The sequence below is a fragment of the Oncorhynchus mykiss genome, chromosome 6 (genome assembly GCF_057628025.1).
Source record: "Oncorhynchus mykiss isolate SJ-2025 chromosome 6, ASM5762802v1, whole genome shotgun sequence".
NCBI lineage: Eukaryota > Metazoa > Chordata > Actinopteri > Salmoniformes > Salmonidae > Oncorhynchus > Oncorhynchus mykiss.
The window spans coordinates 82,228,316-82,251,246 of NC_143027.1; the positions used below are offsets into that span (position 1 = coordinate 82,228,316).

The 22,931-nt window shown below is 41.5% G+C and overlaps 1 protein-coding gene across 2 annotated transcripts; it reads right to left on the reverse strand.

Annotated features, from left to right (window-relative positions):
- Positions 1–1,145: 1,145 nt before the first annotated feature.
- Positions 1,146–22,292, reverse strand: LOC110526982 (ankyrin repeat and death domain-containing protein 1A). 2 transcript variants are annotated; one of them, XM_036981178.2, is made up of 15 exons: positions 22,063–22,292; positions 21,460–21,563; positions 18,913–19,011; positions 11,963–12,061; positions 10,454–10,561; positions 9,666–9,764; positions 9,376–9,474; positions 8,950–9,048; positions 8,179–8,277; positions 6,908–7,006; positions 6,489–6,587; positions 5,215–5,310; positions 4,816–5,017; positions 4,272–4,403; positions 1,146–3,261 (listed from the first exon to the last, which is right to left on the reverse strand). In XM_036981178.2, exons 1-15 carry the CDS (start codon positions 22,094–22,096, stop codon positions 3,200–3,202), a joined length of 1,530 nt encoding a protein of 509 aa, XP_036837073.2. In that variant the 5' UTR covers positions 22,097–22,292; the 3' UTR covers positions 1,146–3,199. The 2 variants fall into 2 exon arrangements, with proteins under 2 accessions (XP_036837073.2, XP_036837072.2); XM_036981177.2 differs by having other exon boundaries at positions 9,666–9,794; positions 22,063–22,249.
- Between the last annotated feature and the right edge of the window lie 639 nt (positions 22,293–22,931).

A 22,931-nucleotide genomic window follows, 5' to 3' on the forward strand; every position in this document is an offset into this window, starting at 1 on the left:
TGAAGAGGCGACTCTGGGATGCTGGCCTTCTAGGCAGAGTTCTTCTGTCCAGTCTCAACGTCAACAGTGAAGAGGCGACTCTGGGATGCTGGCCTTCTAGGCAGAGTTCTTCTGTCCAGTCTCAACGTCAACAGTGAAGAGGTGACTCTGGGATGCTGGCCTTCTAGGCAGAGTTCTTCTGTCCAGTCTCAACGTCAACAGTGAAGAGGGACTCCGGGATGCTGGCCTTCTAGGCAGAGTTCCTCTGTCCAGTCTCAACGTCAACAGTGAAGAGGCGACTCTGGGATGCTGGCCTTCTAGGCAGAGTTCTTCTGTCCAGTCTCAACGTCAACAGTGAAGAGGTGACTCTGGGATGCTGGCCTTCTAGGCAGAGTTCTTCTGTCCAGTCTCAACGTCAACAGTGAAGAGGCGACTCCAGGTTGCTGGCCTTCTAGGCAGAGTTCTTCTGTCCAGTGTGTGTTCTTTTGCCCATCTTAATATTTGTTTAATTTTTATTGGTCAGTCTGAGATATGGCTTTTTCTTTGCAACTCTGCCTAGAAGTTCAGCATTCCGGAGTCACCTCATTAACAATGTCTACACTGTATTTCTGATCAATTTGATGCTATTTTAAATGGACAAAAAAAATGTGCTTTTCTTTCAAAAACAAAGGACATTTCTAAGCGACCCCAAACTTTTGAACAGTAGTGTAATTACAAATTATTTGTAAACTGCAAATTAACTGCAAGAAGCCCAAACAGATATATTGAAATATAACGTACTTTCAAACCTTGCTTATCACATGTCTCTATTATTCGTGGAAATAATTGGGAACAGATTTACCAAATTAAAATCAATTGAAGCTGATTTCTTGCTATTCAGAAAACTTGGGATGCCAAAGAAAAGCACAGAATTTGGCTCGCAGGCTGCCAGTTGGGGAACCCTGGTCTAGTGGTAATTCTGCTGCCCCCTGGATCACATGACAGTGAAGGCAGCAGTTTGATCCCCTGTTCCACCACTCCCTCTCCACTATATCCCTGTCATCTATTTCATCTGTTTTAATACGTCAATAAATCTTCAAAATACACTTAAAAAATATATTTTTAAAGAAAGTTTCACTAAGATGTTTCTGTATAGAAAGTCAATTAACAAATTCATACCTCATCAGTTGTTGATCATCAATTGTTTAATTGAACTAAATGTACAAGCCAAACAGTGATCAACTAAATAACAGTCCATTCCAGTGCATTGTCCATCAATACAAGAAAATCGAAAATAGTTAAGCATTTGTTAAAAACGGATCTTTACACAATATGTATGGCATTTTATGGTAAAAATCTACCATGTGGTAGAACCACCACCTATTTCAGTTATTGAGCTGCATAGTCATGAACAGTTGTAATTTAGTAGACTGAGTTGGCATTGCAGTCCGGTACAGAAGAGAGCAATGTGGAATACTTCACCACACAGCTGAAAACAGTATAAAACATGTGGTCTCGCTAGTAAAACATTGAAAAAAGCATTATACTAATATGGCAGATGTAGAGAGAAAACATGTTTTACTTCTCAGGTATGAAAACATTAAATGGTAGAATATTTGTTTTAGTTTCAGGCATGAAAAAGATGGTGATTGTTAATTTATTATGCCCTCTTTGCCTTTTAGGCTAAACAACATGTGGTCTTAAATGCATGGTGCCTAGATAGTTAGGCCATGCCTTGAATATGGAAATATAATGGCTCAGTAGAACATTTATTTTCATTGCACCTGCACCAGTAGAGCAAATATTTTTCACATTTACAATGCACCACCCCACACACAAAAAAACTCTTAACATTTAATTCAGTTGAACTTAGAGAAAAACACTGACTGCTATAGTTCTCTGTATGACAGACATGGATCCTTGACTGATCCAGGGGTCGAATTACAGGTTGCGGGGCACCATAACATATTAGATATATTTACATGGGTGCCTCCATAAGCATTAAATATATACAGATCAAAAATATAAAACACAACATGCAACAATTTCAAAGATTTTACTGAGTTACAGTTTATATAAGGACAGCAGTCAATTGAAATGAATGAATTAGGTCCTAATCTATGGATTTCACATGACTGGGAATACAGATATGCATCTGTTGGTCACAGATACCTTGGATCAGAAAACCAGTCAGTCTCTGGTTTCACCACCATTTGCCTCATGCAGCGCGACACATCTCCTTCACATAGAGTTGATAAGGCTATGGAATGTTGTCCCACTCCTCTTCAATGGCTGTGCGAAGTTGCTGGATATTGGCAGGAACTGGAACACACTGTCATACACGTGAATCCAGAACATCCCAAACATGCTCAACAGGTGACATGTCTGGTGAGTACGCAGGACATGAAAGAACTGGGAAATGTTCAGCCTCCAGGAATTGTGTACAGATCCTTGCGACATGGGGCCGTACATTATCATGATGAAACATGAGATGGTGGCGGATGAATGGCATGACAATGTGCCTCAGAATCTTGTCATGGTATCTCTGTGCATTCAAATTGCCATCGATAAAATGCAGTTGTGTTCGTTGTCTGTAGCTTATGCCTGCCCATACCATAACCCCACCGCCACCATGGGGCTTTCTGTCCACAACGTTGACAGCAGCAAACCGCTCGCTCACATAACGCCATACCTGTGGTCTGTGGTTGTGAGGCCGGTTGGACGTACTGCCAAATTCTCTCAAATGACTTGAGGCTTATGGACATTACATTCTCTGGCAACAGCTCTGGTGGACATTCATGCAGTCAGCATTCCAATGTCATGCTCCCTCAAAACATGAGACATCTGTTGCATTGTGTTGTGTGACAAATCTGTACATTTTGGAGTTGCCTTCTATCGTTCCCAGCACAAGGTACACCTGTATAATGATCATGCTGTTTAATCAGCTTCTTGATATGCCACACCTGTCAGGCAGATGGATTATCTTGGCAAAAGAGATATGCTCACTAACAGGGATGTAAACACATTTGTGCACAAAATTTGAGAGAAATAAGCTTTTTGTGCAAATGCACCATTTCTGAGATCATTTATTTCAGGTCATTAAACATGGGACCAACACTTTACATGTTGCATTTATATTTTGTTCAGTGTGTTAACTTTATTCAGACACTATTTTTAGTTTTGAACCCTGGAATGGGCATTTATTCCTGCAGTATATCAGTGTGTTTCAGGATGGACTTGTTCACATGGCGGTGCATTTCTTGGGAGAGCTTGTGTCTGCATTTGCCTTCTGTCTGATGCTTTCTGTTGAAAGAAAGAAAAAGGAAACTTCTTTGTTCATTCAAGTTGACCTACGGGCTACGGACCATTACTGGTAGAGATGATAAAAGATGGTCAAACCAGCATTTAATGTACTTATGTAATTAATAACCACAATATCAGTGGTGGAAAAAGTACTAAATTGTCATTCTTGAGAAAAGTACAAGTAAATACTATACATCAAATGTCTTATATTAAGCAAACCAGACGATACAATTTTCTCGTTTTTTAAATTTACGGAGAACCAGGGGCACACTCCAAAACTCAGACATAAGTGAGTTCGCCAGAAAAGTGGCAGTAGGGATGAAAACCTGTTATATTGGTAATTGAATTGGATTATATTGCTGTCCTACCTGAGCACTCGAAATGTGACCAGTGCTTTTGGGTGACAGGGAAATGTATGGGAGTAAAAAGTACATATTTGCTTTAGGACTGTTTTAGAATTAAACTAAAAGTTGTCAACAATATAAATAATAAAGTAAAGTTCAGATACCCTTTCAAAGTACAGAAATACAGCCGGTGTGATGCATTTTGCATCCTCTGATGCAAAACGCAAAACACAGCATCTTATGATGCAAAATGCATCTTACCGGCTGTATTTCTCTACTTATATATCATGAAATCTTCATTGCTGACATGCAAAACATTTTTGGACTATATCAACAATGGGCTAATGAAACAAATACCAAAAGATTGAAGTACTACTTAAACTACTCTAAGTATTTTTACTTAGTTACTTTACACCACTACATAATATGCTCATAAAGCTTATGGACAACTACCTCCCCCAGGCTAGACAGCAGTGTGGTCTAGAGGGAAGCTGGGCAGTGTTCAGTAGCCATGAAATGACTGACAATGATTGGACAGTACAGTCCGATAAGAACATCCATTGTTGTTTTTTTATTTAAAAAAATGCTATTCGCCCATTGTGCCCTGGTGCTCAGGTTCGAATACCTGATGGGTGTTGACTCCCGTCCCCCGTTCCATTGACTCACCAGCTAGGTCGGTCCTGGAGATCCCCGTCAGTCCCTCATACAAGCCTTTGATTGGGTTCTCCCCTGCGATGACTACTCCATGCAGCCAGATCAGCAACATACGGTGCCCATGCTCCTTGAAGCTCTTTGTACCTAACATATGTGAATGTCATAAGAGACTTATATAAAATAGGTGGGCTACAATAAGGACAGTTCTGGGCTTAAGTGCCTTGCTCAAGGGCACAACGGCAGGATATGGTACCTGGGATCTGTCAATTAACCCTCTAGGTTGAACCAGCAACCCTCTGGCTACTGGTCAGCCTCTCTCACCTAAAGGCTACCTGTCCGCCCAGGCTGCTAACTCCTTATTCCTTAGGCTCTTTGGTGTTTACAGATCTGAAGGAATCATATGAATGTAAGCAATATGGCGGAAACGCCCTTAAAATCAGATAGAAAGCTAGATGGAAAGTTGAATTTTCACTTAGACCTATGTGATTGCTTCAGATCTGAAAATTACAACGAGCTAGGCTCTGGGGGTTATTTCTAGACCAAGCCAACACTTCACCTGTCCACTGCTGCTCTATGGAGCGTATGTGGGCATCCGTGAAGCCCCAGTGTTGTGCGAGACTCTTCCACTCCCCGCGGGATAGGTCTTTGGTGGCCAGCCTCCACGTGACAGAGCGCAGGTGCTGGGTCTCCACCTGGTGGTCCTGCTTAAAGCTCAGCTGCTTCCCCAGCCACGAATCATCATCGCTGATCACGTTGTCCTGGTACACAAATAAAGGGGGTGTGTTTGAGATTGACTGCATTGCAGTTGAGCTGCGAAGCAGACTGATATTTAATTATGAAATTCCAAAACACTCATTCCGGAATCGTGATGATCTGGTACAGCTGTGAAGACCTAAAGTAGTCGATCTCAACATGAACAAAGTAGAGCTGCAGGCGCGTTTAAATATGAACCTACTTTTTCCCACTTGTAAAACCGGTCTGCTTTGATGATCATGTCCACTAAGATGACATGGTTTCCTCTGGCTGCCACCTCCAGAGAAGTCTTCCCCTGCTGAGAGTAGCAACACACAGCCACAACACTGGATTCAATATGACATACAGTACATCACCTGGGTCCAGTTCATTAGCACTACTTCACCTGGGTCCAGTTCATTAGCACTACTTCACCTGGGTCCAGTTCATTAGCACTACTTCACCTGGGTCCAGTTCATTAGCACTAATTCACCTGGGTCCAGTTCATTAGCACTAATTCACCTGGGTCCAGTTCATTAGCACTAATTCACCTGGGTCCAGTTCATTAGCACTAATTCACCTGGGTCCAGTTCATTAGCACTAATTCACCTGGGTCCAGTTCATTAGCACTAATTCACCTGGGTCCAGTTCATTAGCACTAATTCACCTGGGTCCAGTTCATTAGCACTAATTCACCTGGGTCCAGTTCATTAGCACTAATTCACCTGGGTCCAGTTCATTAGCACTAATTCGGGGGGAAACAGTGAAATGAGAGGTACTACCTAAACTTATCTAATAAGCAATACTTGTTGTTTTCTGTTGCAAAATGCTTTTCTCCGGTGTGCTCTGATTAACAGGATCCTGGCATAGTCTTCAGACTGGAATTAAATAATGCTTGAGCCCTTTAAACACACTTTAACGGGAATAGGGGAAATGATTTCATTAATCCAGTGAGACACTGGCTGGTCCCATACTACACAAAGAGCCCATGAGATGTTAACCTAGTCTCAGGACTATTACTCACAGGAGGAAGCATCTGCTGTGCCAGACTGATGAGATATGAAAATGGAAGCTTTCTTAGAAATTGTGTTTAAGTGTGTTGGGAATTCTGATGTTAAATGTTTGTATTATATGATATGAGTTATTTTAATACACAGCATTGTTTCCAATGCAATTTTACCATCAAGGAAAATAAAGTTGACATTATTGCATTTTTATTGCAAGTGTGACTGTCAGTGAAACACGTTATCTGTATTGGTATGATTTAGATACCATATCTTCAGTGATTGATACCCTCAATGAGTTGTCCAACCACATTGGAATTTAGATAAACTCTTGAAATGTGTTTTATCCACGCGTTATTAACAATCCATTACAACTCCCACATACAGGCGTTCTTGTTTGCTGCGCCATGTTTTAATGGATCACTTCACTTCTAAAGGTAAATAAAAAACAAGATAAAAAAATTACCCTTTAAAATGAGATTAAATCAAATACCTTATCCAGTAGTTTGAGGTTAACCCCAGCTATGAGGATCATCTCAGCGATGTCCTGTCTTCCATGCTCTGCTGCGATGTGCAGGGCTGTCTGGAGCCTCTGTAAGGAAGGAGGGAGAGAGGGAAGGGAGAAAGAACGAGAGTGAGACAGAAAAAGAGAGATGAATTAGGTCATTAGTGTTACAAGTGTTATGGCAGTTACTGTACAGAAGCATTCTTTCTGTTCTATGGTCTTTACCTCAATGATAATGTACACAAAACTTCAAACACAGATCACGCAACACGATGACTCAGAATCGATACAGACACTAAGGTACACGATGCACCATTGGCCTAACAAATCATTGAATGCATTGTATAGAAAGTTTCCATACAGTAAGGTGTTTACTGTAACGCCCAGAGAGTGGAAACATTACTCACATTGTCAGATATGTCCAGATCACATTCAGCGTCTATTAGCAGCCGTACCACCTCGGTGTGATTGTGGAGCACGGCGGTGTGAAGAGGGGATGTGTGTTGCTGTTCAAAACACAAGGTAAAATTAGATACACATTGATGGTTACCACATACAGATGCCACGTAAATAATAATAAGTTGTACTTGTAAAGCGCTTTTCATTATGCAAGAATAATCTCAAAGTGCATAAAATGAAATATAAACTAGGAAGTACAGTAAAATATATATATTTTTAATGATAATATATCAAACAAGACATTTAAAAATATATAACAATATCATGAAAACAACAATAGGAGTCTAGGAACGAGGCTAGTCCAGCCGACAGAGATGAGTCTTAAGGCCTGCTTTAAATGCACCAACAGTCTGAGCAGCTTTGAGATTGTCATTGAGGGAGTTCCAGAGGTGTGGTACGTGGGAGGAACAAGGAGGTGTAATGAGTTCACACTCAAAAAGACGTTGCATAAATGTTACTTCATTATTCACTGTGTTTTATAATGGTCACTGCATCAGGGATAACTTACACAGACAGGTATTCAGTAAGAACCCATTACACCTCTTTGTTTGTCTGAATTGGCGGGTTTTACCCACCAGCCAAGCTTCTGGGGGAGTGCGATGGTTCTCTTTTGATTAGTGGTACGTGGGAGGAAAAGGCCTGTTGTACTGTAGCTTGTGGTCTTGTGTCAAACACAAACTAAAACAAAGATCTATGGAGAGAACCTATTCTGCACTGAGGCACTGAAAAAACACCTTTTGTGTCTTGGGCGGATCCAGTGGTCTAAGCTGCTGCCTCCAGGACCCTACCGCTGCAGCAAGGGTTTAAAACTAGCATGTCAGAACACCTGTTTATTGACTCTCTCTATCCAATACAACAAACATATGAGTGGAGTGGGACTGTCCTACTCCTTAAAAAATAAAATAAATAAAACACTTTCACTGAAAACATCAATATAGGACATGCACTGAATTATACAAACAAATGTGGCACCAATTCTCTGAGTAGGAAAAAGTTAGGAAAAAAAGAGTGGAGAAGACATGGTGCAGATGCTGAACCCTACTGGTGTATTCTGAGCTGTTGGGCTTAACTAAAAGACCTGGCTGTTCACTATTGTAATTTGAAAGAGGAGCTAACCAAGTTGCAATAAGTGCTACCAACTATTCCTACAGGGGAGCTAACCGATGCACAAACTAATGTAGCATGTACAGTATGGTTAAAGGTTGGCTTGCATACTCACACCATCCACCGTGTCTGTGTTGACGCCCGCCTCCAGCAGCAGACTGGTCTCCCTCTCAAAGCCGTGCTGGGCCACGTAGTGGAGGGCATTCATATTCTTCTGCACAGACAACAACATAGTGGGACAGGTCACAGTTCAGACTCACTAATGTACATCAGTCTCACACATTAGTTGGCACTGTGTATAATGTCACCTATCTAACCAATTATCTATCTATCCAATTATCTATCCATCCAATCTATCCATCCAATTTATCTATCCATCCAATCTATCTATCCAATTATCTATCTATCCAATTATCTATCTATCCAATTATCTATCCATCCAATCTATCCATCCAATTATCTATCCAATTATCTATCTATCCAATTATCTATCTATCCAATTATCTATCTATCCAATCTATCCATCCAATCTATCCATCCAATTATCTATCCATCCAATTATCTATCCATCCAATTATCTATCCATCCAATTATCTATCCATCCATCTCAGATTCTTAAATGTAAGTGTGATAATCAGGTACTACTTTAAACTAATTACAACTGACTTAGAAAGGGTTTATAAAGACTTTGTTAAGACATATTTAGATGCTTTAGAAATCATGTAGTATCATCCATGCCTGTCTCTGCAAGGGTTTTAACATCAATGTCTTGGAAGAGAAGGTCCCAGTCAGTGCACCCACTTCTAGGTGGTCCTCTACATTTACAGCTATATGAATGCTCTATAAAGCCTTTATGAGTTATAGTTAATTGAAAGTTGACCCTTACGTTTGTCAGCGCGTTGACATTACAGCAGGCCTCCAGCAGTAGTTTGACACATTCATAGTGACCTCCATCAGAGGACAGGTGCAGAGGTGTCAGTCCGTCCTGGAGAACCAAATATCACGTCACAAAAGGCCTCCATCAGCTTTACATTCTATCAACAGAATAGGGAATAATCAACCATATAAAACAGAACAACAAGTAGCAGTAACCCTAATTGTTATTATAGTAAAATATAATTTGTTATTTCCTGGCAAAATAAAGGTTTAGAAGCAAAACATAAATTAACAGTAAACTATTTTTTCTCATCATTATCCATATAAAGTGAAGCAGGAACCACGACAGCTAAAAGGTATTGAATATAAAATATAGTTTCTGGGCTGCTTTTAACCCTACACCACACCTGACAGTGACAATATGTTCTTTACTCACTATGTTTCTCTCGTCAATGTCCACTCCTGTCTCAACTAACTTCTGCAGGACCTCGTTATGTCCATGCTTGGCTGCTAGATGGATGGCCATGTTTTCATCCTATACAATATATAAAAACACATCAAAGACATCATGCTATTTACATGATAACATCTTAGTTACAAACACACGAAAAGTAATTAAACACATTTGGAAAATGTGTTTAAAGTTCATGTTTACTCTCGCTACTGTAACACCAGCCTAATCATGTATTAACCTATAAGTGTGTATGTGTCCACGTGTCAACCTACCTTATCCTTGAGGCCGTGAGTGCAGCCCATACCGATGAGGAACTCAACCACCTCTAGTTGTCCATGTTCTGCAGCCAGGTGAAACGCTGTCTTCCCAGACTGACAGTAAAACAGGGAGTGAGGGATTAACTAGAAGAAGACAGTAACAGTAATGACAACATCACAGTATGGACAAATGACACTAATGACAATATGACCAAATTACAGTATGAAAGTATTGACAGTATGGAATAACAGTGTCTTCTGTTCTGCCCCAAGCAGGGCTCGAACTAATAACCTCCTGCACAAACACACAAGCCAACCGTTTTAGCCAACAGAGCAAGGGACTAGTCTGTCACTCTGTAAGCGACAGTTGGCTGTTGGGGGTGGGGCTTGATGTCACTGATGTCCAGCCAACATGCGACAAGCAGGTTTGACATCCTAGTAAACACATCCAACATGGCACAGGATAAATAATAGGTAGCATAGCAAACCCTCAAGGTATCTGTTGTGCACAGAGGGTGGTGATACTGCATCAATCAAATTCTTAAAGTAAACAAGATTTCTTTCATTGTGTCATCAATTTCCCTTGTAAATCCTGTAACCAGGCAGGGTTGAGACTAAAGCACACACAGGGAGAGTATAAGGAAAGGAAAGCCCTAGGACAGTACTGGGAAAGTCCTGGGAAAGGAAAGCACTCCCAGGAAAATACAAGTTCAAGGAATTTGCTATGAAAGGTCTTTGGAAGAACTAGGAAAGTGCAGAAAGCGTGCTAGTGAAGAACCGGTAATGTGGTGTGGGGCAGTCACATTGTCCACCCTGTCCAGCAGTACATCCTCTACTAGGTCCTCCATGATGAACTCCAGCACTCTGCTATGACCCCGCTGGGCGGCACAGTGCAGCAGGCCCAGCCCATTCTGACAGAGAGACAGATACATAACATATTATAAGTCTTATTATAATACAAAAATGAATTGTAAGACAGAAATGACTGAAAGCCGCCTCAAGTGGTGTGATCTGGAAAACTTGCTGTCACGTTCACTGTCTTCAAACTCCCTGTCATAGATGAGCCAAGGCGCAACGTGCATGTAATTCCACATCTTTAATAAAGTGAAACCTTCACAAAAAACACAGGTAAACAGAAACCGACCGTGACGCAACTGTGGCACACACAGAAAATAAATAATTACCCACAACATTAAGTGGGAAAAAAGGCTGCCTAAGTATGATTCCCAATCAGAGACAATGATAGACAGCTGCCTCTGATTGGGAACCACACTTGGCCAAAAACAAAGAAATAGAAAACATAGAATGCCCACCCAAATCACACCCTGACCTAACCAAATAGAGAAATAAAATGTCTCTAAGGTCAGGGCGTGACACTTGCCCCAAACCGAGTGAGATGGAGTACATTTGTCAATGGCCTATGCTCCTCATAGGAGCCAAAGGCTTAAATCAAGTCAGTCAGTCAATTATTATGACATATAAATGAACTTACAGAGCACTATATTTGCAAGCTTTAAAGGCGTAATATGCAGAAATTGCTCCGCCATTGCCTGGATGCTAAAATGTTTGTGAATGTTATTTTTCAAATTAAACTCTTTATGACAATGTATCATTCTTTGAGGGTCTAATTACACCATAACACACTGGTCTGACACAACCCTGCAAAACACAGTATGCTGGCTTGCAAAGTGATGTGTAATTTTTTGAGGAATCCAGCCAGAGTAAGGATATCCAAAATTGACTGCTGGGGTAGAGAAGTTTGATTAATGAGACCTAAATCATCTAAACTGGAACAGCCATCTCAGTAACTGGTGCAATAAGTCCAACTACTAACAGATTGGGTTAGTTCAGAAAAATTTAGCATAAGATGAATCAACAATTCTGAGAACAAACCTGCAGGGAAATATGAAGATGATTGGTTTTGAGCAAACATGAATTTGAAATTTTACTCAACAAGCTTGTTCAAATTCAGCCAACTTCGAGCAGTATTTGTTGAGTGAACAAACGAACACATTAGCTCAACTTCTTGTCCTTTTGAAGTCCAGCCAACTCAGAGTACCCCTGATTAAGCAATTGGTTAAGTTGGCTTTTCTTTTGTGTGCATATGTGTGAATACAAACAGCATATTGTTTGCCTGAATTACACAAGCAATGACTAGTTACAATTAGACACAATTGTAGAATAGACACAATTAAAACACTAAAACATGAAGATAATTGCATGATGTAGTTCTATCTGCGTTTTTACATCATTGGGGGTAGGATCCATTCCATTGTATTGGGTCAATTCATGTAATTAATTGAATAACTTACTTTGTTTTCACAGTTGAGCTTTGCGCCAGAGGCCACGAGGATCTGTAGGATCTTGAGGTGACCGAACCAGGCTGCCAGCAGCAGAGGATTCATACCAAACTGAGAAGGGACAGCATGTTGTAGAAATAGAATGAACACACAAGTATCTGCTGCTGTTCACTTTACTCACCCTCTTCTGGACTCGCAGCCAATTTGATCTCCATGATTATGTAGCCTACATCTCTGCCTCATATATAACATGTGCCTTCAGAAAGTATTTTCCCCTTGACTTATTCCAAATGTTGTTTTAAAGCCTGATATTCAACATGGATGAAATTGTTATTTTTTCACCCATCTTAACACAATACCCCATAACGACAAAGTGAAAACATGTTTTTAGAAAGTGTTGCTAATTTATTGTTAATTAAATACAAAAATATCAAATGTACATAAGTGTTCACACCCATGAGTCAATACATGTTAGAATCACACCTGAGAACACATGGATTGTACAATATTTGCACATTATTATTTGAAAGATTCTTCAAGCTCTGTCAAGTTGATTGTTGATCATTGCTAGACAGCCAGTTTCAAGTCTTTCCATAGATTTTCAAGCCGATTTAAGTCAAAGCTGTAACTACAGTAGGCCACTCAGGAACATTCAATGTTGTCTTGGTAAGCAACTCCAGTGTATATTTGGCCTTGTGTTTTAGGTTATTGCCCTGCTGAAAAGGGAATTTGTCTCTGTGTCAAGTGTGCTCCCTCTCCGGCCTCTAGGTCACAAGGCTGCTCGTTATGGCGCACACTTGTCACCATCGTTACGCGCACCTGCGTGTCGTCAGACTCACCTGGACTCCATCACTTCCCTGATTACCTTCCCTATATATGTCACTCCCTTTGGTTCCTTCCCCAGGCCGTATTGTTTCTGTATTATGTCTGTGTGCTGTTAGTGGTTCTTGTTTTGTATTATGGTCCGTTTATTTTATTAAAACACTTGCTCCCTGAACTTGCTTCCCGACTCTCAGCGCACATTGTTACACCCAGTGTCTGTTAGAAAGCAGATTTAGCCAGGTTCTTCTAGGATGTTGCCTGCGCTTAACTTCATTCTGTTTCTTTTTATTTAAAAAAAACTAACTAGTCCTTGCCTATGACAAGCATACAGTGCCTTGCAAAAGTATTCATCCCCCTTGGCATTTTTCCTATTTTGTTGTATTACAACCTGTAATTTAAATACATTTTTATTCGGATTTCATGTAATGGACATACACAAAATAGTCCAAATTGGGGAAGTGAAATTTAAAAAATAACTTGTTTCAAAAAAATAAAAAAATGAACTGAAAAGTGGTGCTTGCATATGTATTCCCCCCCTTTTCTATGAAGCCCCTAAATATGATCTGGTGCAACCAATTACCTTCAGAAGTCACATTACTAGTTAAATAAAGTCCACCTGTGTGCAATCTAAGTGTCACATGATCTGTCACGGGATCTCAGTATATATACACCTGTTCTGAAAGAGTCTGCAACTTCACTAAGCAAGCGGCACCACCAAGCAAGAGGCACCATGAAGACCAAGGAGCTCTCCAAACAGGTCAGGGACAAAGTTGTGGAGAAGTATAGATCAGGGTTGGGTTATAAAAAACTATCTGAAACTTTGAACATCCCACGAAGCACCATTAAATCCATTATTAAAAAATGGAAAGAATATGGCACCACAACAAACATGCCAAGAGAGGGCCGCCCACCAAAACTCATGGACCAGGCAAGGAGGGCATTAATCAGACAGGCAACAAAGAGAACAAAGATAGGAAGGAGCTCCACAGCGGCGATAGGAGTATCTGTCCATAGGACCACTTTAAGCAGTACACTCCACAGAGCTGGCAAAAAAAGCCATTGCTTAAAGAACAAAAATAAGCAAACACGTTTGGTGTTTGCCAAAAGGCACGTGGGCGACTCCCCAAACATATGGAAGAAGGTACTCTGGTCAGATGAGACTAAAATTGAGCTTTTTGGCCATCAAGGAAAACGCTATATCTGGCGCAAACCCAACACCTCTCATCACTCTGAGATACTAAACGATATCATAACCGCCATCGATAAAAGACAGTACTGTGCAGCCGTCTTCATCGCCCTGGCCAAGGCTTTCGACTCTGTCACTCACCGTATTCTCATCGGTAGACTCAACAGCCTTGGTTTCTCAAATGACTGCCTCACCTGGTTCACCAACTACTTCTCAGATAGAATTCAGTGTGTCAAATCGGAGGGCCTGTTGTCCAGACCTCTGGCAGTCTCTATGGGGGTACCACAGGGTTCAATTCTCGGGCAGACTCTTTTCTCTGTATATATCAATGATGTCACTCTTGCTGCGGGTGATTCCTTGATCCACCTCTATGCAGACGACACCATTCTGTATACTTCTAGCCCTTCTTTGGACACTGTGTTAACAAACCTCCAAACGAGCTTCAATGCCATACAACACTCCTTCTGTGGCCTCCAACTGCTCTTAAACGCTAGTAAAACTAAATACATGCTCTTCAACCGATCGCTGCTCGCACCCGCTCGCCCGACTTGTGTCATTACTGGACGGTTCTGACTTAGAATATGTGGACAACTACAAATACCTAGGTGTATGGCTAGACTGTAAACTCTCCTTCCAGACTCATATTAAGCATCTCCAATCCAAAATTAAATCTAGAATCTATTTCACAACAAAGCCTCCTTCACTCACGCTGCCAAACATACCCTCGTAAAACTGACTATCCTACCGATCCTCGACTTCGGCGACGTCATCTACAAAATAGCCTCCAACACACCAACTCAGCAAACTGGATGCAGTCTATCACTGTGCCATCCGATTTGTCACCAAGCCCCATATACCACCCATCACTGCGTCCTGTATGTTCTCATCGGCTGGCCCTCGCTACATATTCGGCTGACCCACTGGCTCCAGGTCATCTATAAGTCTTTGCTAGGTAAAGCTCTGCCTCATCTCAGCTCACTGGTCACCATAACAACACCCACCCGTAGCACACGCTCCAGCAGGTGTATCTCACTGGTCATCCCCAAAGCCAACAACTCCTTTGGCTGCCTTTCCTTCCAGTTCTCTGCTGCCAATGACTGGAACAAATTGCAAAAATCGCTGAAGTTGGAAACTTATGTCTCCCTCAATAATTTTAAGCATCAGCTATCTGAGCAGCTTACCAATCACTGCAGCTGTACACAGCCCATCTGTAATAGACAATCCAACTACCTAACTCTTTTGCACACCAGTATTTCTACTTGCACATCATCATCTGCACATCTATCACCCCAGTGTTAATTTGCTAAATTGTAATTACTTCACTACTATGGCCTATTTATTGCCTTACCTCCTTACTCCATTTGCACACACTGTATATGTATATTTCTATTGTGTTATTGATTGTACTTTTGTTAATCCCATGTGTAACTCTTATTTTTTGTTGCACTGCTTTGCTTTATCTTGGCCAGGTTGCAGTTGTAAATGAGAACTTGTTCTCAACTGGCCTACCTGGTTAAAACATTTTTTAAATAACCATGTTTTTTTATCGGCAGGGACTGAGAAACTGGTCAGAATTGAACGAATGATGGATGGCACTAAATACAGGGAAATTCTTGAGGGAAACCTGTTTCAGTCTTCCAGAGATTTGAGAGTTCACCATCCAGCAGGACAATGGCCCTAAGCATACTGCTAAAGCAACACTCGAGTGGTTTAAGGGGAAACATTTAATTGTCTTGGAATGGCCTAGTCAAAGCCCAGACCTCAATCCAATTGAGAATCTGTGGTATGACTTAAGATTGCTGTACACCAACGGAACACAACCAAATTGAAGGAGATGGAGCAGTTTTGCAAAACTCCCAGTGGCAAGATGTGCCAAGCTTATAGAGACATATCCCAAGAGACTTGCATCTGTAATTTCTGCAAAAGGTGGCTCTACAAAGTTTTGACTTGAGGGGGAATAGTTATGCACGCTCAAGTTCTGTTTTTTTGTCTTATTTCTTGTTTGTTTCACAATAAAAAATATTTTGCAGCTTCAAAGTGGTAGGCATGTTGTGTTGTGTTCACTCTGTCATGTAGGTTAGTATTGTGGAGTAACTACAATGTTGTTGATCCATCCTCAGTTTACTCCTATCACAGCCATTCAACTCTAACTGTTTTATAGTCACCATTGGCCTCATGGTGAAATCCCTGAGTGGTTTCCATCCTCTCCGGCAACTGAGTTAGGAAAGATGCCTGTATCTGCTCAAAAGGATATTCCATGTCTGCTTTTGTTTTACTCAAAGCCCTTCTTTGCAAGGCATTAGAACATGTCCTTGGTCTTTGTCATTGAATCTGTGTTGGAAATTCACCGCTCGACTGAGGGAACTTATACAATTATATGTGTGTGTGTAACAGTATAACTTTACACCGTCCCCTCGCCGGGTAAAGAGAGGAGGTAGTCATTCAGAAATCATGTTAAACACTATTATTGCACCATGCAATTGATTATGTGACTTGTCCAGCACATTTTTACTCCTGAATTTATTTGGGCTTGGCGGTTGAATACTTATTGACTCAAGACATTTCAGCTTTTATTTTTTTAAATTAATTTGTAAACACTTCTAAAAACATAATTACACTTTGACATTATGAGGTATTGTGTGTAGGCCAGTGACACAATCTCAATTGAATACATTTTAAATTCAGGCCGTAACACAACAACATTTGGAAAAAGTCAAGGGGTGGGAATACCTTTTGAATGTAATGTATACAGTGCATTCGGAAAGTATTCAGACCACTTGACTTTTTCCAAATGTGGTTATGTTACAGCCTTATTCTAAAATGGATTAAATACTTTTTCCCTCATCAATCTACACACAATATCCCATAATGACAAAGAAAAAAATGGGTTTTATAATTGTTTTCAAGCTATGAGACTCGATATTGAACTCAGGTGCATCCTGTTTCCATACAACTTGATTGGAGTCCACCTGTGGTAAATTCAATGTATTGGACATGATTTGGAAAGGCACACGCCTGTCTATGTAAGGTCCCACAGTTGGCAGTGCATGTCAGAGCAAAAACCAAGCCATGAGGTCAAAGGAATTTTCCATAGAGCTCCGAGACAGGATTGTGTCGAGGCACAGATCTGGGTAAGGGCACACCAAAAAAAATCTGCAGCATTGAAGGTCCCCAACAACACGGTGGCCTCCATCATTCTTAAATGGAAGAAGTTTGGAACCACCAAGACTCTTCCTAGAGCTGGCCACCCAGCCAAACTGAGCAATCGGGGGAGAAGGGCCTTGGTCAGGGAGGTGACCAAGAACCCAATGGTCACTCTGACAGAGCTTCAGAGTTGCTCTGTAGAGATGGGAGAACCTTACAGAAGGACATCTCTGCAGCACTCCAACAATCTGGCCTTTACGATAGAGTGGCCAGACGGAAGCCACTCCTCAATAGAAGGCACAAGACAGGTAACTTAGAGTTTGCAAAAAGGCACCTAAAGGACTCTCAGACCATGAGAAACAAGATTCTGTGGTCTGATGAAAACAAGATTGAACTCTTTGACCTGAATGCCAAGCTTCACGTCTGGAGGAATCCTGGCACCATCCCTAAGGTGAAGCATGGTGGAGGCAGCATCATGTCTGGAGGAATCCTGGCACCATCCCTACGGTGAAGCATGGTGGTGGCAGCATCATGCTGTGGGGATGTTTTCAGCGGCAGGGACTGGGAGACTAGTCAGGATCAAGAGAAAGAATAACGGAGCAAAGTACAGAGAGATCCTTGATGAAAATCTGCTCTAGAGCGCTCAGGACCTCAGACTGGGGTGAAGGTTCACCTTCCAACAGCTCATCGACCCCAAGCACATAGTCAAGACAACGCAGGAGTGGCTTCGGGCAAACCTCTGAATGTCCTTGGGTGGCCAAGCCAGAGCCCGGGCTTGAACCTAATCTAACATCTCTGGAGAGACCTGAAAATAGCTGTGCAGCGACGCTCCCCATCCAACCTGACAGATCTTGAGAGGATCTGCAGAGAAAAATGGGAGAAACTCCCCAAATATAGGTGTGCCAAGCTTGTAGCGTCATACCCAAGAAGACTTGAGGATGTAATCGCTGCCAAAGGTGCTCCAACAAAGTACTGAGTAAAGGGTCTGAATACTTATGTAAATGTGATATTTCAGTTTATTTCAAAATTTATAGAAACCTGATTATTCCTTGCTATTACAGGCTATTTTGTGTAGATTGAAAAGGAATTAAAACAGTTTCATCCATTTTAGAATAAGGCAGTAATGTAACAAAATGTTTAAAAAGTCAACGGGTCTGAATATTTTGTAGGTTAATTTAGAATGTAGGCTACAACCTTATGTCTGTTGTAATTAAGAATATTGCAGTAGCACAAGCAGGACACAGTCAACACATTGCAGTGGCAAAACACATGAAATCACCATTTAGACTGCCTGTCTGTGTCTTACTTGTGTTTGATGAAATATTCATCATCACAGTCATTATAATGCCAGTGTCCTGAGACAAAGGGTGTTTACTGTGTGTGTGCATACATGTGTGTGTGTGCGGGTGTGTGTGCGAGCATGCACTTTTGTGTGTGTCTGTGCAGAGAACCAGACAAGAAACACTGAGTAAGGTCATTTCTATGACCCCCCACGTCTACGCTGATGAATATGAAGGGGTCTCTAACTGTTACCTCATTATACACCCAAATGAACTGCATTACAGAGACAGAGTTGTCTCAAGGGCTCATAAACAAAGGTGGGATGTTATGAGCAATTTTACGCACAGTTCATTAGAAAATGCAGATGATGGCTGAGTAACTGCAATAAACTTTGTGAGGCCATAGCCCACAATAAAATACTGTCTGTATGAGTGTGAGTGTGTGTTTGTGAGTGTGAGTGTAAGCATGAGTGTGAGTGTAAGCGTGAGTGTAAGTGTAAGCGTGAGTGTGAGCGTGTGTGTGTACCTACACTGTCCTCCACATCCACCTCATTATTATGGTCTAGTAACAGACGTAGAGCCTGCTCGTTCCCAGCCCCTGCCGCCCAGTGCAGCGCTGTACGGCCTTTCTGTGGAGAGCAAGAGGAGGAAGAGAGAGAAAACATAATGAGAATGGTGAGAGAGGAGGAGCGAGAGAAACACAATAGAGAGGAGAAACAACACGATAGAGAGGAGAGAGAAACAACACGGTAGAGAGGAGAGAGTAACACGATAGAGAGGAGAGAGAGTAACAACATAGAGAGGAGAGAGAGTAACAACACGATAGAGAGGAGAGAGAAACAATACAATAGAGAGGAGAGAGAAACAACACGATAGAGAGGAGAGAGAAACAACACGATAGAGAGGAGAGAGAGAGAAACAACACGATAGAGAGGAGAGAGAGAGAAACAACATGATAGAGAGGAGAGAGAGAAACAACACGATAGAGAGGAGAGAGAGAAACAACACGATAGAGAAACAACACGATAGAGAGGAGAGAGGAGAGAGAAACAACATGATAGAGAGGAGAGAAACAACACGATAGAGAGGAGAGAGTAACACGATAGAGAGGAGAGAGAGTAACAACATAGAGAGGAGAGAGAGTAACAACACGATAGAGAGGAGAGAGAAACAACACGATAGAGAGGAGAGAGAAACAACACGATAGAGAGGAGAGAAACAACACGATAGAGAGGAGAGAGTAACAACACGATAGAGAGGAGAGAGAGAGAAACAACACGATAGAGAGGAGAGAGAGAGAAACAACATGATAGAGAGGAGAGAGAGAAACAACACGATAGAGAGGAGAGAGAGAGAAACAACACGATAGAGAAACAACAGCCCCAGCCGTTCCCAGCCCCTGCCGCCCAGTGCAGCGCTGTACGGCCTTTCTGTGGAGAGCAAGAGGAGGAAGAGAGAGAAAACATAATGAGAATGGTGAGAGAGGAGGAGCGAGAGAAACACAATAGAGAGGAGAAACAACACGATAGAGAGGAGAGAGAAACAACACGGTAGAGAGGAGAGAGTAACACGATAGAGAGGAGAGAGAGTAACAACATAGAGAGGAGAGAGAGTAACAACACGATAGAGAGGAGAGAGAAACAATACAATAGAGAGGAGAGAGAAACAACACGATAGAGAGGAGAGAGAAACAACACGATAGAGAGGAGAGAGAGAGAAACAACACGATAGAGAGGAGAGAGAGAGAAACAACATGATAGAGAGGAGAGAGAGAAACAACACGATAGAGAGGAGAGAGAGAAACAACACGATAGAGAAACAACACGATAGAGAGGAGAGAGGAGAGAGAAACAACATGATAGAGAGGAGAGAAACAACACGATAGAGAGGAGAGAGTAACACGATAGAGAGGAGAGAGAGTAACAACATAGAGAGGAGAGAGAGTAACAACACGATAGAGAGGAGAGAGAAACAACACAATAGAGAGGAGAGAGAAACAACACGATAGAGAGGAGAGAGAAACAACACGATAGAGAGGAGAGAGAAACAACACGATAGAGAGGAGAGAGAAACAACACGATAGAGAGGAGAGCGTAACAACAGCAGAACATATCGAGGGGATGGCGAAATACATTTGAATGTGAAATGCTTTTGATGTGTTTTTAGTGTGTAGCTGTTCTTTCATATTGTTGTTTTACAGCCGCAAACCAAATCGCCCAATGTAGGACAATAAAATGTTCTGAATCAGAATGAAATAAAACACAACAATAATGTAGGCATGAAAGGTGGTTTATCTGCAGTGGACGTGAGCATGCAGATAAAGAAGCTTGAGGTAGACAGAAGCTCTCTCCCTTTCCACTGGAACAGATACAGTAACAGCTCTGAAAGGTTATGTAAAGTCTAGGTTAAGATACTTCCACTATATAACCACATAGACAGCTTCATACTTTCATGATCCCTGCAGGGTAATTCAGTTCATCAAGACACAGAGAAGAAAACAAGTTGCATGCTATATTTTACTGCAAAAAAAAAAAAAAAAAAACTTTTATTATGCAACTTATTTGCAAGAACATTGAGTGAGAAACAGTTAACGACCTAGCGGTGAAACCTTGGGCCATGCTAGCCAAGAGAAACAAGTCGGATGGTGTTATTTCACCACAGTGAGGTGAAATCCGGGTCATATCCTTTTCCCGGGACAACAAGATGCTGGTTTCCTTTTCTTCAAGGAACAGGAACAGGAACAAAGCTACAGCTGCTAAAGCGTTGGCAGTGGCAGTGTGGCACTGACTGACTGGCATCGACTCTGTCAGATCAAATCCTTCCTGGGTATTTGCACTGTGGTTTACTAATGGGAATTAGTACAGCTTAGTATAAGTTTTGTGGAATTAGTAGAAGTTCTTGTGAACTCACTTTCAGTCAGGTTTCAAGACAACAATAGTCATTATCATGAAAAACATGCATCGCATCCCGTATTCAATTGACAGTGGTAAACTATTGTGTGTATGTGTGTGTGCATGCGTATCTGCCAACGACTGTGACTGTGTGTGTATGCTCTCCAATCCCGTTCATGTACTCACTTTGTTTTTGGCCTTGATGTCCACTCCTTTCTTCATCAGCTCCCGCATTTTGTCCGTGTCGTTCCTCTTTGCTGCATCGTGGAACTCCTTCTCAGACCGGAGCACTGTGAACAGACATGGGCCATGGAAAGTAGGATGGGAGAAACAAGCATCAGGCTCTTATCTCTGTTCACAAGGAGGGGGCAGGTAGCCAAGTGTTTAGAGCGTTGGGCCAGTAACCGAAAGGTTGCAAGATCAAATCCCCGAGCTGACAAGGTAAAAATCTGTCATTCTGTCCCTGGCTGTCATTGTAAATAAGAATTTCTTATCTCTTAAATATCTATCCAATGGATTTTGTGAGCCCTGTCATGCAGCCCGACAACCATCATATTGCAATATGACATAGCCTAGTATTTGAACTGGCTTCAGTTCATGGTAGCTCTTATCAATTAATCAATTATTCTGACTGAATCTGTTCGATTACAGTGTCCGCGCGTGCAATAACCTGCTAAAGGCAGGCTGCCTAGACAAGTACAGTATATAGGCCAGATGAGCAGAGTAGGCATCACAAAAACCAATACATACAGCTATTCCGTTAGTAATGAGAGAATTATAAATTCTTACAGATATCATCCTCTGAAACCAGATCGTCCTCCATTCTGTCAGTGATTCCAAAACGGCACTGATTCAGTTGATTTCATTTTTTGTCGTAATCCGCGATCTGATTCCCATCAAATAGTCGATTATCTGGATCCAGCGATTCTACTATGCAGTCAAAGTGCCGCACACATCCGGGTGTTGAGTGTTGAGCGCAGAGGGACCAGCCCACATTCATTGCCTATCATTTAGATATGAGAGAGAACAACTGGAACGATCTATCATCTCAGATCGCAATAATATTTAGCCTGTAATGCTGCGCATAGATGTAAACTAGGCTTTCTGCCTCACATAAAGGCTTATAATACTGTATTATGGCGCCTAATGTGTGTAGCCTAATAACAATATTTTTGGTGTTTTAAACCAGCTTGGTTGTTATTTATTACGCAGTATATATTCTTACAAGTCATTATAGTTCATGATCTATAAAACATCATACAGACTTTAATAACCACTTATGAGTGGTTATGGACGCTTATAGTCAGTGTCTTAACACATAGTTATGATAAAGCATTATAGGTCGGTACTTCATAGAAAGTTTAACCGAATATAATTTAATTGAGAAAAAATGTTGAAACCCTGGACTGTTTGCTCATAGCTGACACAATCACATTTCTTGGGAAATCTACTCTCTCATCTTATGGCAAACACATCTCAGCCTTCTGTATCAATGGGGCGAGAGAGAGAGAACAGTCAATAAGAAACCCCCGACTGTTTGCTCATAGCTGACAATACTGAAACTAAAGAAAAATCTTTGCCAGTCATCATGTATTCCACAAGAGGGAGACATCTCTAAGCAATTCCTTACGATGTAGGTATCTGCCGTTTGAAGTAGC